The sequence below is a fragment of the Xenopus laevis genome, chromosome 8L (assembly GCF_017654675.1).
Source record: "Xenopus laevis strain J_2021 chromosome 8L, Xenopus_laevis_v10.1, whole genome shotgun sequence".
Taxonomy (NCBI): Eukaryota; Metazoa; Chordata; class Amphibia; order Anura; family Pipidae; genus Xenopus; species Xenopus laevis.
The window spans coordinates 96,217,852-96,237,426 of record NC_054385.1 but is presented as its reverse complement, the minus strand read 5'-3'; the positions used below and the strand labels follow the sequence as shown (position 1 = coordinate 96,237,426).

Genomic DNA, 19,575 nt, shown 5'->3' with positions numbered 1-19,575 from the left:
AATGGGGGCAACCATTCAAAGGAGAAAAGGCTCCGGTAACACAGTAGATAGCAGATAAGCTCTGTAGAACATAATGGTTTTCTCTGTTATTCACTATTTAATCTGTGCCATATAGCTTTTGTTCAATTTCCGCCATTGCTACACAGCAGCTTGTTTATATGAACTAAAGTAGTGTTTCTGAAGCAAACAGATCTGTTTTACCAGTGCAGGGCAACAGTACATGATATTTTCATTACTATGAAACACTTTTATCTTTTGGTGTTACTGTTCCTTTAAAAGAAAGTAGCATGAGGGCAGTGGCACACTGGAAGATTTGCCTCCAGATGAAACTTTGGGCTATTAGCGATGTTGGGCATAACACTAGCGATTTCAATTGTTGGCAATGAAGAGACAATTTCGGGACAAATCTACCCTAAAAAGTAACCAAGAAAGTGATAATACAGTATCTATATATGTTGCAAACTGTGCACACTAAGTTGCTGATATTGACAATGTTTTTAAAGCTTCATAAATATTTTCAGATGGATTTTGTAGTTAAATTGAATTGAAAAAAGACCAAAGTCCATCAAGTTCAACCCCTCCAAATGAACCCCACTGCACATACATGCATACACTGACCCATCTTACACATAAACTGTGTATACTAATATCTATACTGATTGTAGATTTTAGTTTAGTATCACAATAACCTATAATATTATGCCTGTCCAAGAAATCATCAGGTCACACAAGCAGATTCGGGGAGATTAATCGCCCGAGCGACAAATCTCCTCTTCTTCGGGGGACAATCTCCCTGAACTGCCCTCCGCCGGCTAAAATGAAAATTGCCTGGGGGAAGGCACACACGACACTTCCGAAGTCGCCCGAAGTTTCCTGCTTGTGTGGCCAGACCCTTAAAAGGCATTAACAGAATCAGCCATCACATCATCAGTGCATTTCACAACCTCACTGTCCTCACTGTGAAGAACCACCTACGTTGCTTTAAATGAAAGTTCTTTTTCTCTAGTCTGAAGGGGTGGCCTCTGGTACGGTGATCTTTTTATGGAAAAAAAAGATTACCTTCTAGCTGTCTATTATGCCCTCTAATGTATTTGTCAAGCGTATTCATATCCCCTCGCAAACATAATTTTTTTCCCAGAGAAAATACCCCCAACCTTGGAAGTCTACTCTCATAATTTAAATCTTCCATCCCTCTAACCACTCTCTGCATTCTCTCCAGCTCATTTATATCCCTCTTAAAGGGGACCCATCAACCAAAAAAAGTATTAAAAATCTTAATTTTATCACATTAATCAAGCAAAATGAACTTTAATTACACTGTATAAATTATTTTAATCTTGTTTCCTTCAGTCTGGGAATTCATAATTATAGCAAGCAGGCAGGAGCCATTTTGTGGACACTGTTATTAAGACAAGCCTTGTAACATCTCAGAATCTTGTTTGTGCACCAGAATGGGGGACCTGATGTCCATCCCCATCCACTGGCTACACAATTAAATGGTAAATAGTTTGGGGCAATGTGTGGAGAGCAGTGACATCTAGTAAGTGCTGAATGAAAGTGAAAGTAATTGTCTCCCCCGCCTCTATGCCTAAGGCATAGAGGAGGGGCAGACAGTATTTGATTGACAGCTGAGATTTTTAAATGTACAGCTATGAATGCTTTAATAAAAAAATAGAAATTGAAGCTAAAACACACAACCCATACAGCCTGGACGCAAAAATATACCATTCAACAAAGCACAACACTATTGCATATCTAGGCATAAATTCGCAAGCCATCACACAGATACCTACCAGCTAATCATAAAGCAAGCTTTCTCCAGCATCCAGCATGACCTAGACAAATGGAAAACAACAAACATCTCATTTTTAGGCAGAGCACATTTAATCAAAATGATATATTTTCCAAAAATGCTTTATAAAATCCAAATGTTACGATACTAACGCAAAGACCTAAAACAAATTAATAAAATCTTCAGAGACTTCATTTGGAAAGAGAAAAGACCTCGGATAGCCTTACTAAAACGACAGCTTAAAATTAATAGAGGTATTAACTTTCCGAGTGTAGAAGACAATAATGAATCTGCTCTGTTGCGTCATGCTGGAGTCTGGATATACAATACTAACACATACAGCGATCTAGAACAAGAACTAATGGAAACTACATACTTAAATCCCTTACTCCACCTCCCACCTAATGAACTCACACACAAACAAAAAACCAACCCCTTCTTTATGGGCAAGTACAAAGCCTGGAGACACGCTTGACACAAAGGAAATACCACACAAGCCCTTATCTACTTTGGACCGGCAATAAATAATTCCCAAGTGGTCTACTATCGGATACATTCATTACCTGGAGAAACAATGACATCTACTGCATAAGAGACATACTCACTAGCACACTAAATATCATCACACATGCAGAAGCATCCGCTAAACACCCGATTCTTTGCGGACAGCACTTCTACTACATAAAAGCCACCCACTATGCGAGGGAGGTCTTACGTAAAATGACAGAGCAAGACATATCTAGTCCATTAAACCATATATGGAAGGGAACTAACACACCACGCTCCACATCCTACATCTACAGACTTACAAGAACAAACCTAAACCCATTGGAAAAGGACACCTCTTTTGGAAAATGGACTGACATAATTTCAGACACCTCAACATCAGACATTGTAAAAATGCACTCTCACTCAATGCACCTAATACCATCCAGTCAATATCAGATTATGAACTTGCAAATACTGCACCAATCCTACCTGACCCCACTAAGAAGGTTCAAAATGGGATTGCTGGCCAGCCCATCGTGTTTAAGATGCTCAGCAGCTGATGACTCCTTAATTCATAGCATGTGGTCATGCCCAATAATCAAAACCTTTTAGTTAGAGATATATGAATATTGGCATTTGCTGACCAAACAACAATTCCAACCCAACATCGAATGGGCTCTATTTAGTAAACTCAAGGACGCCCAACAAATTACCAGAGCCGCTACTAGGAAGCTATATTACAGGAATGGATCTCACCCAACCCACCCTCCATGAATCTAGTGAAAAATAAATTACATTTCTTGTTCCACATGGACTGGCTGGAAGCATCTCTAAACAAAATATCCCATACTAGCAATTCTTTCGACATATGGACCACTTGTATCCTAAGTCTTCCCCCTGACATAAGAAAACTGACAGTTTCTACATTCTACAGAACCACGTGGTATGACCTAGAAAGTCTCCGAGGTACTAACCCTCTTATTCTAGCAACAACGACCTAAATAAGATGGATGTGTTGGCTGCCTCCCAGGACTCATAGACACATAGACAAAGGAAGTTTTATTAATGCCCCTTTAACAAAGGCGAGTAATGGGCTTAGTTGACCTAAATGTTTTATTTTAGGTTTGTTTTTTATAGGATTGGAAAATAAAAGAAGTCTCTCCTAGTCACACAGACAGAAATAGTAGCAAATTTATAAATGTGACCGCCACTATCAAGTTTGCTGTAATATGTTTATTAGGGATGCACCGAATCCACTATTTTGGATTCGGCCGAACCCCCGAATCCTTCACGAAGGATTCGGCCGAATACCGAACCGAATCCGAACCCTAATTTGCGTATGCAAATTAGGGGTGGGAAGGGGAAAACTTTTTTTACTTCCTTGTTTTGTGACAAAAAGTCACGCGATTTCCCTCTCCGCCCCTAATTTGCATATGCAAATTAGGATTCGGATTCGGTTCGGCTGGACAGAAGGATTCGGCCAAATCCGAATCCTGCTGAAAAAGGCCGAATCCTGGCCGAATCCCGAACCGAATCCTGGATTCGGTGCATCCCTAATGTTTATATTATCTGAGAACACGCAAACAAAACAGGCTGTACTCAAAACGCTTTTATTATTGTTTAATGGATGTTCGACTTGTAACAATGATGATATTAATGCACGAATGTACATATAAATCTGTAACGAGACTTCAATAAAAACAAAAACAAAAAAAAAAAATAGAAATTGGATTTCATGTTTAATTTGAAAAGGACTTTTATTATTCAGATTTTTGTGTCTGGGTGACAGGTCCACTTTAAAGACTGGAGCATAAAACCGTGCTGCATACTCCAGGTGAAGCCTTACCAGGGACCTATAAAGAGGCATAATTATGTTTTCATCCCCTGCCTGTAATTAGACAACGTGTTATCTACAAAAATCCCTAGAGCCTTCTCAATTAAGGAAACTCCCAACACACTGCCATTTATTGTATAATGCACATTTATATTATTTTTGCCAAAGTGCTTAACCTTACATTTATGAACATTGAACCTCATTTTCCAGTTTGTGGCCCAGTTTTCTAATCTCTCAAATCACTCTGCAAAGTGGCAACATCCTGCATGGAATTGGAATTTATAATTCTGCACAATTTGGTATATAAATTGTACTCTCCATGCCCACATGAAGGTCATTAATAAACAAGTTAAAAGCAAAGGACCAAGAACAGGCCCCCACAGTGCTCCACTAACTACACTGGTCCAATTGGAAAATGTTCCATGTACCACCTCTCTGTAATCTATCATTCAACCAGTTCCCTAACCAAGTACAAATGCTATGTCCCAGGTTAATATTCCTTAATTTAATTTAAATTATATTTTTAATTTAAACCAGTAATTTTTTGTGTGATACTGTATCAAATGCTTTAGCGCAGTCTTAAGTAGATCACATCCACTGCCATCCCAGAGTCAATGCCCCTGCTCACCTCCGATTTAAAGGCAATTAAATTAGTGTGGCAAGATCGGTAACGCATAAAACCATGTTGGCACAGACTCTTTAAGATCGCTTAATTAGAAAAACAACATGGGATTCAGTGAATGCCCTTATTTCATTTTACTGAAACACTGCTTTTGCCCAGGCACAACATGAAAATGTGAATATACGATAGATCTGGCTGGGTATTTACCTCTTTGCTTTTCCTTTGAAATGTATATTTGAATGAGGGGGGCATTGTTGTCCATAGGCACATGCATCGCAAGTGCTGTGATGCTCACTAGGATGCAGTGGGTGCTATATCAATGCCACCTAAGTAGTAAGCTAATGATTTCATTGTCATTGTCACTGTATTATTGATGATACATAAGGGCACTATTTATTATGCTGTTTTAATGTGGAGTGAAACATTGCCGGTGATGTTGCTCATAGCAACCAATTGGATCTTTGCTTTCGTTTTCCAACTGCTTTCTAATTGTTTATTGGTTATTCTGGACAAAATCACCAGTAATGCTTCACTTCACTTTTTACACAGCATGATAAGTAGGCCCCTTACTTTGGTTTGCACAAGACCTGTGAGTGAAGCATTTTTGTTGGGTTTTTTTGTGTTTTTGTTTTGTGCACCGTACATTGTCATTAGCACCCAGACTTCCACCGTCTAGTATTATTAACTGTATTTATAAAGCACCAACATACCTTTCAGCGCTGTACAATAAATGTGTGCATACAGAATACATACCAACTAAAACAAAAGGTAAAGAGGGCCCTAGCCAAAAGAGCTCACAGTCTTAACAGAGGTGTATGAGACATGTACTTGAGGGAAACACATTATTTAATTTGGAAACCTTCGCCATTCACTAAGTCTGGACCTGCCAATACGTAAATCTATTTTATTTCAGAGACTCACTGTACTGTATATAATGGAATTAAATAGTGGCAAGCACTCTTAATTGCAGCTGGAGTTATACCCGTCTATTTAAAACTTTTGAGTACCTAGTACATATAGTTACATATCTATTTAATCACAATGAAGTGTTGTAGGTGGAATGGGTAACAGTAGCTCATTTACTAGATGGGGAGTTCAGAAGCTTGCTTTTATCTACCCTGTTTATAAAGTGCCATAGTTTATAGGAGGAGGTTGCTTGGCACTAGTATATGTGGAAGGTTATGTGTGTTTTTTTCTTTTTGTCTCATGCTGCCAACCGGTTTCCTTAGCACTGTACAATAGGGACATTGAAAACAATAAGAAAAGGATTTGCATGTATGTAGAAAAACAAAGATTACAGTAATAGCTTAGATAAACATAAAGCCAAGGGCAGTGGCGTAACTAGATGTTACAGGGCCCCATAGCACATTCATTTTAGGGCCCCCAACATATCCAGAGATTGCCATGTTTTACCAATACGTAAATGTTGAAATTGCTCATTATTTGGGCCTCATGGGGCCCCCTTGGTCCCCCTGAGCTGCAGGGTCTGCTTCCTCTATAGTTACGCCCCTGGTCAAGGACTCTCTTTTAAGGCTGCACCACAAACCCCATAAAGGAACAGTGTCACCAAAAAATTAAACTGTGTTACAGTAATTAAAATATAATGCACTGGTTAAACTGGGGTGTTTGCTTTAGTAATGCTATCATAGCTTATATAGATACACTGCTGTGTAGCCATGGGGGGTCACATTCAAGTTGAAATAGGGTTAAATGACACAGGTGTAATGGCAAGAAACAGATAAACTCTGTAGAATACAAGGAGCTTAGTTCTCACACAGGAATTTTTATCCCAATATATTTTACAGAACATATCTGTTATCTGCTTTGTAACCTGTCTCTTTACTCCCTTTTCTCCATTTTCCGCACAGCAGTGTGTTTATATGAACTATAATATTAATCTTTTCTGTGTGGCACCAGGACCATGAATTAATTGTATGACTTTGGCTTTAAAGAAGCAAGCAAAAACAATGTGCCTATGAAATAAAGAATATAACTTTATATTCACTGAAGCATCAGCTCATTGGCTCTTTAAAGGAACACTAGCACCATAAACTGACAGCGTTTTAAAGTAATTAAAGGGGAACTCCACAAAAACAAAACTTAAGCTTTTTGAAAAGTAAACATAATTTCAAGCAATACACATCAATTATAAAAAAAAATTATGCAGATTTTTCATGATTTTTAATGGTTTCTGACAGTTCCCTAAGCCTAGCCCCCTGCTCTTCTGCTGAGCTGGCTGACTACTTTGCTGAGTTGGCTGACTACTGTTTCTTTGTAACATCCAGCTGTCCTTAGACTACATCCTCCAAACCCCACAATTCCCTGCACACGTGATTTCAATAAGGAACAGAACATCCCCATGCAATACATTGTGGGTTATGTAGTTTCTACATGCTGTCTGTAAGATGTAAAGTAGTTGTTACAATTTGTAACATCAGTGTTTTAGTCCCTCCTTTCAAATGATGCGGAAAGAGAAGAACTGTTAAACAGCTGGATTTCAGCATAGTAAATGGCATTTATTCATACTTTTTGAAGAATCCGGTAACTGTGATGATATATTAGGGGTTTCTGTGTTATGTGGGCCTCTTTACCAAATTTTGGTTTGGAAGCTGGAGTTCCCCTTTAACATATAATATGCTGTTAGCATGCACTGATACAGCTGTGTGTTTCCATTAAGAAGACTACAATAAGGGCCAGAACTAGGGGTAGGCAGAGTAGGCACGTGGGGGGGTGCCAAACACTGCTGCCTACCCCAGTCCGTTCTTCAGAGTCCGGCTTGTTGCTCTTGTTTGCGCAAAGGGGTGACGCCGTGGGTCAGCACGCATGAGCGCACGCTCACGTAGGCGTGTTTGTAAGGGGGTTGAGTGGCCGGTAGGTTGCCTGGGGAGCCCGGCCCTGACTACAATAGTTTAAATAAATAAGCTGCTGTGTAGCCATGGGGTTACTGTTCCTTTAAAGAGCCAATGTGCTGATTCTTCAGTGAATATAAAGTTATATTCTTTTTTCTTAGGCACACTGTTTTCTTGCTTCTTTAAAGCCAAAGTCATATAATTAATTCATGGTCCTGGTACAACTTGAAGCTTTCCCGTAGTGGTTAGGTGCCTTTAATGAAAATGATAATAAGGCCGTATATTCTACACAGCCTTGTTTTTTGAACTCATGTTGAGAAAAGGAGTTATAGTGCCACTAATGATGATGTGCATTTTATTTTTTTAACCAGATGATTCGCCACTGAGTCCTGAGACAAAGAATGAACAAGTTGTCCCCTCTTCTAAAAAACAAGAGCCTCTTAGCCCACCGGTTGAGGATAAACCACAAGAGAGCGGGGCAGGAGGGAAGAAGAAATCTTCTGTTAAAAAGCAAAAAGTAGAAAATGGTATGTAAGAAAATAAATTCACGAAGTCTACAGGGAATGCTGAAGTGTTTAACATGATATGTATATTATAGAGGAATATTGGAAATATAATTAGGGGCTTTTTGTACTACGTAAAACCTAGAAAAAGGATGGAATCATTGAACTTGAGTTTTGAAGTTTGTTTATCTTATTAAAGGTGACCATAGATGTTACAATTACGATCTTTCCTGGAAAATATCTTTCGAAATAAAGATCATTAATTTCAACACACGTGTAGAATAGAATTCTACCTGAATCTGATGATTCAGCACTAACAATGGCTGATGCAAAAAAATTGCTTTTTCCAATTGTTCTCTCTCTGTAATGTGCTCTAACCCCAGCTGCTACAATAGCTTTGCTCTATTCAAATCTGGCATGACCAGTTTACTATGCACGTAATATTTTCTACCTGCAAAACAAAAAACCATCAGCTGTGTATTAGGTTTTTTTAAAAAAATTTCTGGCCTTACTGTATGTTCCTCTGCGCTTGTCTTGCTTCATTTTCTATAGAACATTTTTATGTACAAGTGAGTCCAAATTTGCCATTGTGCAACCTTAATGTGGAGCTAGCTCCGGCATTAGACAAGATCCAGGAAAGATGATAGAGATGGACAGAGCAGCGGGCAAGCTCTGAGAACATGACATATAATAACACAGGTAGTATCCAAATATTGCAAAACATACCTTACAGAATGTATCAAAAGTTCCAGGAACACATGCCTTCAGAAAAAGAGATGGTCTCGGATAGAATCCAAATGAAGAATACATATTAGCATTTGAAATGGTCTGGAAGCCACTTTGCATTACTGCTTTTCTTGCGAACTTGTACAACCTGATGTTTGCTATTGGCAACTGCACTTGTACAATTTAGTATTTATATGAGTAAATGAGCCCTCTTATATTTTACCTGTCAGAAAGTTATGATTGGCTGGAGAGTAAAAAGAAAGCAGGTACCGACACTCAAGGCAATGCTGAAGGGGGACAAGACCCTTGTGTTTGAGTCACCCAGAGATAACCAGCAACGTTTTGGTGATGTGCTGCTTCGTCAAGCATGATTTGATTATTCCTTACTTGACTCAATAAATACAATGGGATTGTCCCGTGCTTGCTTTGCCTACAGTGCTGGTACCTGCTTTCACTTCATGCTGTTGGGAGAGTGTCTCCCCACGGGCCCATTTACCCGGCAGGAATATTGAATTATAGTCCTGCGTTTGCTTTAATACTGGTTGGAGATTAACACAACAAGCCGTATTATTCAAAAGCTGTAAGCAGCATGAATGTACACTTTTCAGGAATGATAAAAAAACACATCTATCAATATAATCTAGTGTACACCAGCTGAGAGGAGAGAATTCAAATGATCAGATTTCCTAAGGAAATAGGAAATATACCTTAAACTGACTACGGACTTGACTTCAGTTTCAGCCTTAGTGGACGAGCCATTAATTCAGCCCACTGTTTATATCCCATTAATGGACAACTCGGAAGTGAATGTGGTTGAAAAGAAAGAGAGGGCCAACTTGGAGAAATCTGAATTGCCCGAGAAGCTCCCAAAAACCGGTGGCAAGAAGATGAAGACCGTTACAGATAAAGGTAAGAGAAGGAGTTTGTTTGTAGACTTATATTTTGTCACACCAAGGCAGAGCACAACCAGGGGCCAGGCAAAACTGGGAACCTAGTGCTAAAAGCTTATCTTATTAAACCAGATATGTAGAAGTACGTGCCGATTTTTCTCAGGCCTTAATTTGTTTGGGGAGAGTCGTTAGGCTTAGCAATATGATCTGATGTGGACTGTATGCATGGGCCAGTGTAATCCTCCCAGTCTAAGCAAAGTTGCTGACTATAAGCAGATCATGGAGAAAGGTGATTAGTTTTGGTCCTATTCATTGGCAGATTTACACAAGTACAGATGACATATCATGCATGCATTTGGCTAAATACCAAAAGTGAATTATTTTTAACTTAATGTAAGAACAGATTTTGGCATATGTGGGTACAGCTATGGGCAGTTTCAATAGAAAAATGCCTCTTTGCACTTGAATATGGCATATGAGGCTGCAACTCAATCAATTGGTGTGGGAGTTGCAGTTGCACCATTAATTGAGTAAGTGAATCAGTTCATTTGTGTGCCTGTGTGTGGCCACCCTGAGGCCAAATTGGCAGTAAATGTCTACCAGTGTATGTACACACATGTCCTTTCTTCATAGTAAATTTAATAATCTAATGGGCCAACTGTTGCAAATTAATTCTTCATAACATGGTAAACTGGCAATACTGGCGGGATGCAATAAAATAATTACTATCTGACTGTTCCTTTAAGAACAATTACGATAACTTTCTATGGAAAGAACTGTGCTTTCTTATATTCTGCCTTCCCGAAGCTGTGACCATTTTGAGAAGAACACATACAAAAGCAAACATGGAAACCAAAAAATAAATATTAGAAAGAACATCTGGAATTCATTATAAAATGTCCCAGAAATTACCCAGGGACCTTTTTTTTTTTTTTTAATGATTATCTTGGCTAGAGAAGAAACAGCATTATATATTTGGTATATCACCCCATTCTAATCAGAAGCCTAACAGCAGAATCGATACATAGAATCAAATTCATAGATGAGCAGCATACGTGGCCTGCATGGATATAGAATATCTGTTGTTACAGAATTGCGAACGTGCTCAGGCAGAAAATATTGTGAAACTTTTCTGGTGAGGTGGGGGTATTTTTCACTTTAGCAGTGCATTTTAGGTGGATGGTTGAACATGTTACCTGCTCTGAATGGAGAAAAGTCAACAAGGTAGCAAGGCCACAATAATCTATTAGTCATAAGAGTAGCTATACCCAGTTTTTTATTATTATAAGTAATAGTAAATTTGAGTATTATAACAGAACAAACACAAAATGAAATGGAGGGGTACATGTTGCTATCAGGAGTATTCCTATACAACTCAGCCACAGTTAACATGCGGACGAATTCTCTCCACTGTGCAAAAGTGGTTAGTCTGAAAGGACATTACAGTATAAAGTTACTACTAAAACTGGACATGCAGATTTTATCCGACCTACCTCTAACCATTCAGATTCAATAAAGTAGTACAAGAACAATATTCTGGCTATTAAATGACAAATACTAGTGACAGTCACCCATTAATATAGTCAGATAGGCAATACATGCAGAGTGCCGACCGAAATCTTCTAACCTGTCCGATCGACTAAACAACCGATCGTCGTGGTACGAAAAATGTTAGGACAGTCTGCACACAATCTGAAAATCGTATGAACATTAATTTCATACGGCTTCATCTTTGTGTCTATGACCAACTTAATTTGCCACAGGTTTCAATAGAAAGAGTATTGTGTATATTAGTGTTAGTAGAGGAGAGGTGCCAAATTGCGTTCTGAATGCATGCCTGAGTTGAAAGTATTGGAAGAGAGGTAGCTGTTTTGTTTGGACCTTTGATGCAGAGTCGCATTTGAGGCAAAACAGGAGTCCTGGATGAAATTCCCTGGGCTGATCAATAAATAAAGTCTTCTAGTGATCGGAACCCTGACAGATTGGAGTTGCCTCATAAAAGAAGGCTTTATGAGAACTGAAGCAATGGAGGTTGTTCTTATGCTCTGCCTAGGTTTAGTTGATTTGGTGGTGCATCAGTCCTCATCTGGGTTACAGTAAACCCTAATGTAAGCTCATACAGTAGTAGTTAGAAGTTAGACAGCTTTTCTTTCACTCACCACAGTAGAACTTCTAACTTTCTGTCAATGGAACTATGTAAGTAATTTATTTAACATTCAGAAGAGGCAGAATAGAAAATAGAGAAGAATAAAACATCATATGATTTAGATAATTTAACAATCTTTCATGTAGGAAAAAGCTTCATCCATATTAAGCGTTAATGCCAAAAGCTTAGAACCTACAACAATATTTTCTATTTTTAGGAGTGTAAACTCAAACCGGTTATTTTCCACTGCAGCCTGATCCATATATATTAACAAGACAGCGCAGATATAGAAGGGATTTATAGTTCATCAAACCTGACCCTACCTCTCTCAGATGATCTCTAACTACTACTGTAAAAGGTTTTATGAGAGTAAGGGTGGCTTAGGTTTGAGGTGTTTTAGTTCAATGGTCTACACTATGTGCGGGGTAGTAACTAGGGATGCACCGAATCCAGGATTCGGTTAGGGATTCGGGCTTTTTCAGCTGGATTCGGATTCAGCCGAATCCTTGCGTCAGGCCAAACGGAATCCGAATCCTAATTTGCATATGTAAATTAGGGGCAGGTAGGGAAATCACGTGACTTTTCGTCACAAAAGAAGAATCCTTTCCTATCCCTAATTTGCATATGTAAATTTCAGATCGGTATTCGGCCGAATCTTTCACGAAGAATTCGGGGATTCGGCCGAATCCCAAATAGTGGATTCGGTGCATCCCTAGTAGTAACACTCAACGGAGTCGGTACTCCATCTTTTAGAGTGCAGTATGAAAAATTTGTAAGATAAGGGTCGCATTAACGTTTAACTATTTTTCCTGAACTTTTTTGTAGAAAATGCTGAAGTGAAGTTTAAGGATCTTCTTGTGAGCCTGAGGAGCATGATGTTTACAGAAGAAGATGCGATGTCTCTGGTGGATGTGCTGAAGGCTAAATCAAACTCTGTACAAGAAATTGTAAACAAGGTGAGCAATGTTTCTACTGACATCAGAAATGATGCCCTTTTTACATCTATCATAAAACTGACTTTGCATGCTACTTGTAATTTTGCCCTAAAGTATTTGCCCAATACTTTTACATTACCTTTCTGACTCCCTGTTGTGGCCAGATTTCTATGTTCTGGGTGTGCTCTGGGAACAAGTGGCAGTTATTACCAACTACTAAAGGAAGTCTAACAATACATTCCACTAACAATAGATTCTGCTAGTAGAGAGAAATCCAGTCCAAACTGTAAGGCGTATAAAGATAGATATTTTTTTAATGTGTATTCAAGGCAGTTACGTGACAACCTGTTTTCAGCGAACAAGCAAAAATGCGAATAAAAACAACCTATCAAGCAGCATTTAGTAGCCATAATTGCATTTTACTTATATGTGTGTTTTTATACATTAAAAACAAATTTGTGCATTTTTAACAAGGTTTCCGTTTTGACCATTTCGCACACATATTAGAATCACTTTAATGGAAATGGCACACGAGACTATTTGCGCTCCCAAAAACACAGTGCCAAATCACCCAGAGGCTCCCCATAGACTTGCACTGAAATTATCTGACAAGCCTGTGACAAGACTATTGGGAGTTGTCTGGAAATAGGGCCGTGCACTTTTCCAGGCCATTTCGTCTGCTGTCAAAGTGCTGGCATTGGGCAAGCCGCAAGACAATAGTAGGTATGATAATGTTACAACAGTGTAGCTAAAACCTAAAGTTGGCCATAGACGTGCAGATTTATCTTCATATGGGAAAAATGATCGTTCTGTGCCATCTCCCGACCTGCCACTAACCATTCAGATTAAATAAAGTATGAAAAGAACAGATCAGACAATGTTCTGCCCCTGACAGCAATCTTACGAAAGTTATGTCCGACAAAAGCTGTTGACAGTCTCCCACTGATATTGTCAGACCGGCAATACATGCAGAGATATTATCGGTAGCCTACAGAAATTTTCTAACCTGTCCGATTGTCTGAACAACCGATCGCCATGGCACGAAAAATGTCGGGACACCACAAACGGCACTAAAATCGTAGGAAACGGATATATTCGTACAATCAAATCTTTGCATCTATGGTCAGCTTAAAGCAGGCAAATGGACACTAAACTGAAAGCATAAATATATTTTTTTTATAAAAAAAAAAATTAAAAAAAAATCCTCCCTCCATTGTTAAATATGCTAATCAGATCTCTAAAATGTATCTTTGTGTTTTTAGGCCAACAGGGGAGATGCAGCTGCCGCCCTTCACCAGCTGAAGGAAAAGGAAAAGCAGCTTATTGCGGCCAAAGACGAATCTGCAATAGTGAAGGAACAGTGCAAACAGCTCACACAGGTAATACCCCGACACACTGATTCATTTGCCTCAAATTAGCCTAAAGCGACTCTTTGCATGTGGTAGTTTGGTGAAATTGTGAAGGAAAATCTGATACTATGGCTTCAGGGCAAATTCACTTAATATTCTCACAAGTGTATCATTGTCAACACTTGGGTATTATCTGCGCTGTAATAAGCTCAGACTGTCCCCCAGTAGGAGTTGGAGGCTCCAGGGAAGTTGTCGCTATACAGAGGTTCTCCTTTGCATAGAGCTTGGATTTGTGCCCTGGAATCTAGAGTGTTCTGAAAGGAACAGGCAAGACAGACTCTCCATTGCAATCCAGTGATGTCCTCTGCACTTGCAGAGGTATTCAATTATGAATGGACCATTTGAAAGGTCTTTCTGAGGAGGACCTCTATCACTACACTCACTGGGCACAGGCAGCTTGGGTACATGCTCGGTAAGAACTATGTCACGTGGTCATTTTTCTGCTGGTGAGAAAACACCAATCCGCTTCCTCCTGCCCCTTAATTACTGTGCATCAATAGGCACAGCATCGGCAACAGACATGGTTGAGTTCAGCACAGAAACATGAAAGTATGCTTTTCTGCATGAAAATCTGCCCAATCTGTGCATTCACAGGTCAACGAAGCACTGATTTCAAAAGAATGCTTAGTGGTACACGTCATTTTGTATGTTTTTGTTTGTGGTTTTTCAGCTTATTTAAATATGGCATAAAACACTGCTAGTAGCTTACTTATAGGACATATTTCTAAGAATGCAAAGACTAGTTTACCAATTACAGCACTGATATGGCTAAGCAAGACTTTCAGAGCAGCAAACACGATTATAATAATAAGAAAAGACATGAGTCATGGCTGATACAAGCTGTTTAATCTGCCCATCCCATAGAATCAGAAAAGGAGCTGTGCTATCTCATGGGCACAACCTAATTTGTCTGTTTGTTTGAAGGGCTTGGATATGTCTCTGACCTCTGCTGGGTTGGTCTTGTTTAAATTTAGAGGCCATATTTTCTATTTCGCACCTTCCTTATTTTGCACAGTTTTAAAATGCTCCACTCATTACTTTTGCGATAGAAACAACAATCCAAATTACCTAATAGAGGGAGGAGTCTTACTGTAGGGGAGGCTGTCTGTTTAGTGAATTTACCCTTCCACCACAAGCACCATTTTCTAAATTTTTTTTTTTTAAATAAATAATAATATACACACAATATGCTTAGCTGGTGCACTCTTAACAATCCACAGCTGCCTGGGTGCTCCTGAAGACGGCCCCAGTTAAGGAGCTGAAACGTTGAGAATAAAACTTCACACCTCTCTCTCTCTCTGATAGATAGATGACTAAACATTATTTCTCTCATGTAAGCAAACTTGATTTTTATGGAAACTTAAATCTTGGTCTGTGTGGTCACTGCCACCCAATAACTTATTAAATGCTTCTAGTTTCTTAGTTCTTTCCCTAGTGATTAAGGGGCATATTTTATAGAATAGATGCAATATTGCACCAGTGCAGCTCTCATTAACAATTTTCAGCTAATAATTATTATCTATCTACCAAATGAAAGCTAATATTTGCTTTTATTCATTATAATGCTGTGTAAACTAGAGAATCATATGTTATTATTTTCTTATTATAACACCCAGTTTAATGTTCCTACCCTAGGAGCTTGTAGCAGAAAAGCAAAAGTTGAACTTGGTTGAGTCAAAGGCACGGGAGCGGATAACTCTGCTGGAGAAAGAGCATGGGGTTTATCAGAGCAAGATGCACAGCAGCTACCAAGAGGCACAGCAAATGCAACTGAAGGTAAGGGAGTGGTTGTGGATTCCTTTCTTTATTATGGTGCTGGCCATGTGCCTATGTCTACCTGCTCACTAACGAGCATTTAGTTATCGGTATTAAAGGGACTGTTAGACTAGTGGCATTCAGGAGAGAAGGCCCTGCTCCCACCTGCCCCTTGCTGAGTGCACACTGACAGGCATGGCGTTGGCACAACAGCATGCACAAGGGGTGGATTTTGTCACAAAAATGCTAAAATATGCTTTTTGCCAGTTATGCCAGTCAGTGCACATATAGCAAGTGGAGGACAGGAGCAGATGTGCCTCTTATCCACTGGTGGAGAAAACATTGTGTGCAATCAGGCTTAGAGTAAGGTCTAATATAACAGGGCACAGTTAAATTTTCTTTCAACTGTCCTCATATATTCATAGTAATTCCTTTAATACATTAGGCTGACCTATTACTTTTCTCCTAAACATGGTATTTTTTAATGTGCATTGCTTTTTCCTCAGAACACTTTCTCTACCCTTGTCCTCCTTTTTCCTACAAAATATCCTTCAATCCCACTCCCTTTTTATATCCCGATTTCAAGCCATCCTGACTTCCTGATAGCAATGCAGTAGGTCCAACATTTCCATCTATAAAACCCTTAGATTTATATAGTTAAATGACATACAGAGCTGTGGTAGAGCAGTATTTAAAACAGAAATCCCATTTAAACAACCATTTCTACACAAAGGGCTTTGTTCCATTAATGCAAAGTTTTACCAGAAACTAGAAAAACACATCCTCTGTTTTCCTTTGTAACAATGATATGTTTGTGTTACCAACTCTAATATATTTTATGAAGTCTCCTTTGTTGCTGCGACGGGCCCTAATTTGCATAAGTCATAATATACCCGCTGTATTGATTTCCACTGCTAATAAAGAAAAAGTTGAGGTCTCATGCGCAGCTCTCGGTGCACCTGTTTGATTAATTATTGTAACGGACAGGTTTGTTAAAGGAGAAGGAAAGGCTAAGATTAAGTAAGCTGTATCAGAAAGGTCTATATAAATACTCTAGTAAACCCTCAAAGTAATGCTGCTCTGAGTCCTCTGTCAAAAGAAACACCACATTTCTTTCCTTCTATTGTGTACATGTGGTCTTCTGTATCAGACTTCCTTCTATCAGCTTAAACCTCCAGGGCACGAATTTGAGTATGCTCAGTTTGCTCCTACTCCCCTCCCTGCTGTAATCTGAGCCCAGAGTTATGAGAGAGCATGGGAGACTCAGGCAGGAAGTGATGTCACACCAAGCCAATATGGCAGTTGCTATCCTAAACAAATCGAGAACACTTCAGTAGTTGTTTACTCAAGTATGGTAAAGCATTCTGCAGAATAAATATAGTGTTATAGCTTGCTCAATTGGGGCTTATCTATTGGCATTAAACTGCTTCAGTAGCTTTCCTTCTCCTTTTAAAGAAAAAAAATCCATCGACGGGTATGGGATCCCTTATCTGGAAGCACGTGAATCAGAAAGCTCAAAATTGGGGGAAGGCCATTATAAGCAAATAATTTTAATTAATGATTTCCTTTTTCTCTTTAATAATAAACCATGCCTTGTACTTGATGGTAACTAAGCTGCATGAATCCACATTGGTGGCAAAACATTCCTGTTGGGATTATTTAATGTTTAAATTATTTTTCACAGACTTTAAGGTATGGTGATCCAAATTACGCAAAGATCCCTTATCCAGTTGTGTTCGTGGGGGGGTGGGCTGCACCATGGGGTCTGCTTTCTCTATTGCTGTAAGAAATCCCCTTCCACAGCCATAATATTGCCCATGTAGGCGGCCAGGGACATGGGTGGGTGGAGGGAGGGCAAGGTAAATGCATGACAGATTTTTTTTTTTTTTTGCATGGGGCCCAACATACTTTTCTTAAACTACTGCCCTTTTCTGTAAAACCCCAGGTCCCAAGTATTCCAGCTAATAGATCCCATTCCTTCAATGTAACAAGCTATGTTTGAAAGATATTTTTAAAACTTTTAATAAACGTTTAACTCTATTACTAACTGTGCAAAAGAACCACAGTGTCCATTCTATGGGTCTTGGTTTCTCGATAATCTTTATTATGCCACATGTTTGAAGGCAACACACAGCATGATGAAGAGCATAAATTAAAAATATTAATTCAGCCCCTTACTCTATGCCATTGAAAGGAAAGGGCTAGGAGCATAACAATGACTGATGGTGATTTACTACCATATGACAGAGTTTGGACACTGCTACACGCAGTTGTAATTTGTAACCCCAGCACCACATGATGATTTGCTATTAACTATTCAGTGGCCAAGGGGCTATTCCAAGTGTTTCTTTAAATAACCTGAGGCAGAGAGGTTATATTCCTAGCTTCTCAAGATTCAGCCATGGCTCAGCTTCCTTTAATACCAGGGAAGAATGTAAGCTGAGAACAGATGGTGCCAAGAGATGTGTCTTTCAGCGTACCTGCATGCATAGCGCTTTAATTATAAATAACCAATATCCAGCTGCACACTATGAGACTGCTGCCTGATCCGATTCATGCAAGAGGCCTGAAGAACAGGGCAAAACAGATTATGATTTAAAGGATCGGGTTTTTTTTTTTTTTTTTTTTTTTTTTAGTGATTGCTTTCTCTGACCTGTTCATTGAAAGTAATATCTTTCACATTCTGTGTTCAGCTTGCCAAAAGTTCCTTCAAGGGTCATTTGTACTGAAAAATGTATAACAAAGTTAAAATTGAAAAACAAACAAAATTTGCAAGGTTAAAGGAAAAGTAAACCTTCAGAAATGTTTCCTTTTAGCGGTTCTTTCACTGGATCACCAAATCAAGATATCACTATATAATTTTATTTTGGAGGTAGCACTTTGTAAAAATCGCTATAGTACTTTAGAACACATAAGAAAAATCTGTACCTAGACTTTCTATGGTTCCAGACACACACAGATTTGTGTTGGAGCACCCTGGTGACTGCACTGAGTATTAACAAAATTGTACTAGGTTTTTTGTTATGTTTTTTTCCATAGCCTGTGGTGCTGAGCTATAATTTTATATTCATTTGTAGTGCAGCCACTAATGTTTGGGGGGTTCATTTACTTTTGGGTCTCCTTCATGCTTATATGGATTGGTCCTATTATTGTTGGACTCATTTATTGTTGCTTAAATCAGTAGAAAAGCCCTTGGACTGGTCGTCATCGTCTAAACCAAAATGAAATATAACACCTACTAACACTGTTGTTCACCTTTAAATTAGCTTTTAGTATGATGTAGTGAGCGATATTCAATTCAATGTAATGAGTCAATTTGCAAATTGTTTGTTTTTTGAGTTATTTAGGTTTTCCTTTAGCAGTTTTCCAGTGTACAATTTCAGCAATCTGGTTGCTAGGGTCCAAATTACCCTGGCAACCTTAATTTGATTTGAATAAGACACTGGCATATGAATAGGAGAGGGCCTGAACAGAAACATGAGTAATAAAAAGTAACAATACCAATGCATTTGTAGCCTTACAGAGCATTTGTTTTTTTATATGGGATCAGTGGGCCCCCATGTTAACACTGTAAAGAAGAATCGCTGTATTTCCTAACAAAGCAAAGGAAAAAAGGGAACAAAAA

At 38.9% G+C, this 19,575-nt stretch overlaps 1 protein-coding gene across 4 annotated transcripts in view; it reads left to right on the top strand.

Annotated features, from left to right (window-relative positions):
* Positions 1 to 19,575, top strand: part of LOC108698890 (kinectin) — a 95,104-nt gene that overhangs the window by 26,666 nt on the left and 48,863 nt on the right. For all 4 annotated transcript variants that reach the window (XM_018230753.2, XM_018230754.2, XM_018230752.2 and 1 more), the window contains exons 3-7: positions 7,958 to 8,113; positions 9,551 to 9,724; positions 12,677 to 12,807; positions 14,049 to 14,165; positions 15,831 to 15,971. In XM_018230753.2, the coding sequence (XP_018086242.1) occupies positions 7,958 to 8,113; positions 9,551 to 9,724; positions 12,677 to 12,807; positions 14,049 to 14,165; positions 15,831 to 15,971 (719 nt within the window). The remainder of the gene's footprint in view (positions 1 to 7,957; positions 8,114 to 9,550; positions 9,725 to 12,676; positions 12,808 to 14,048; positions 14,166 to 15,830; positions 15,972 to 19,575) is intronic.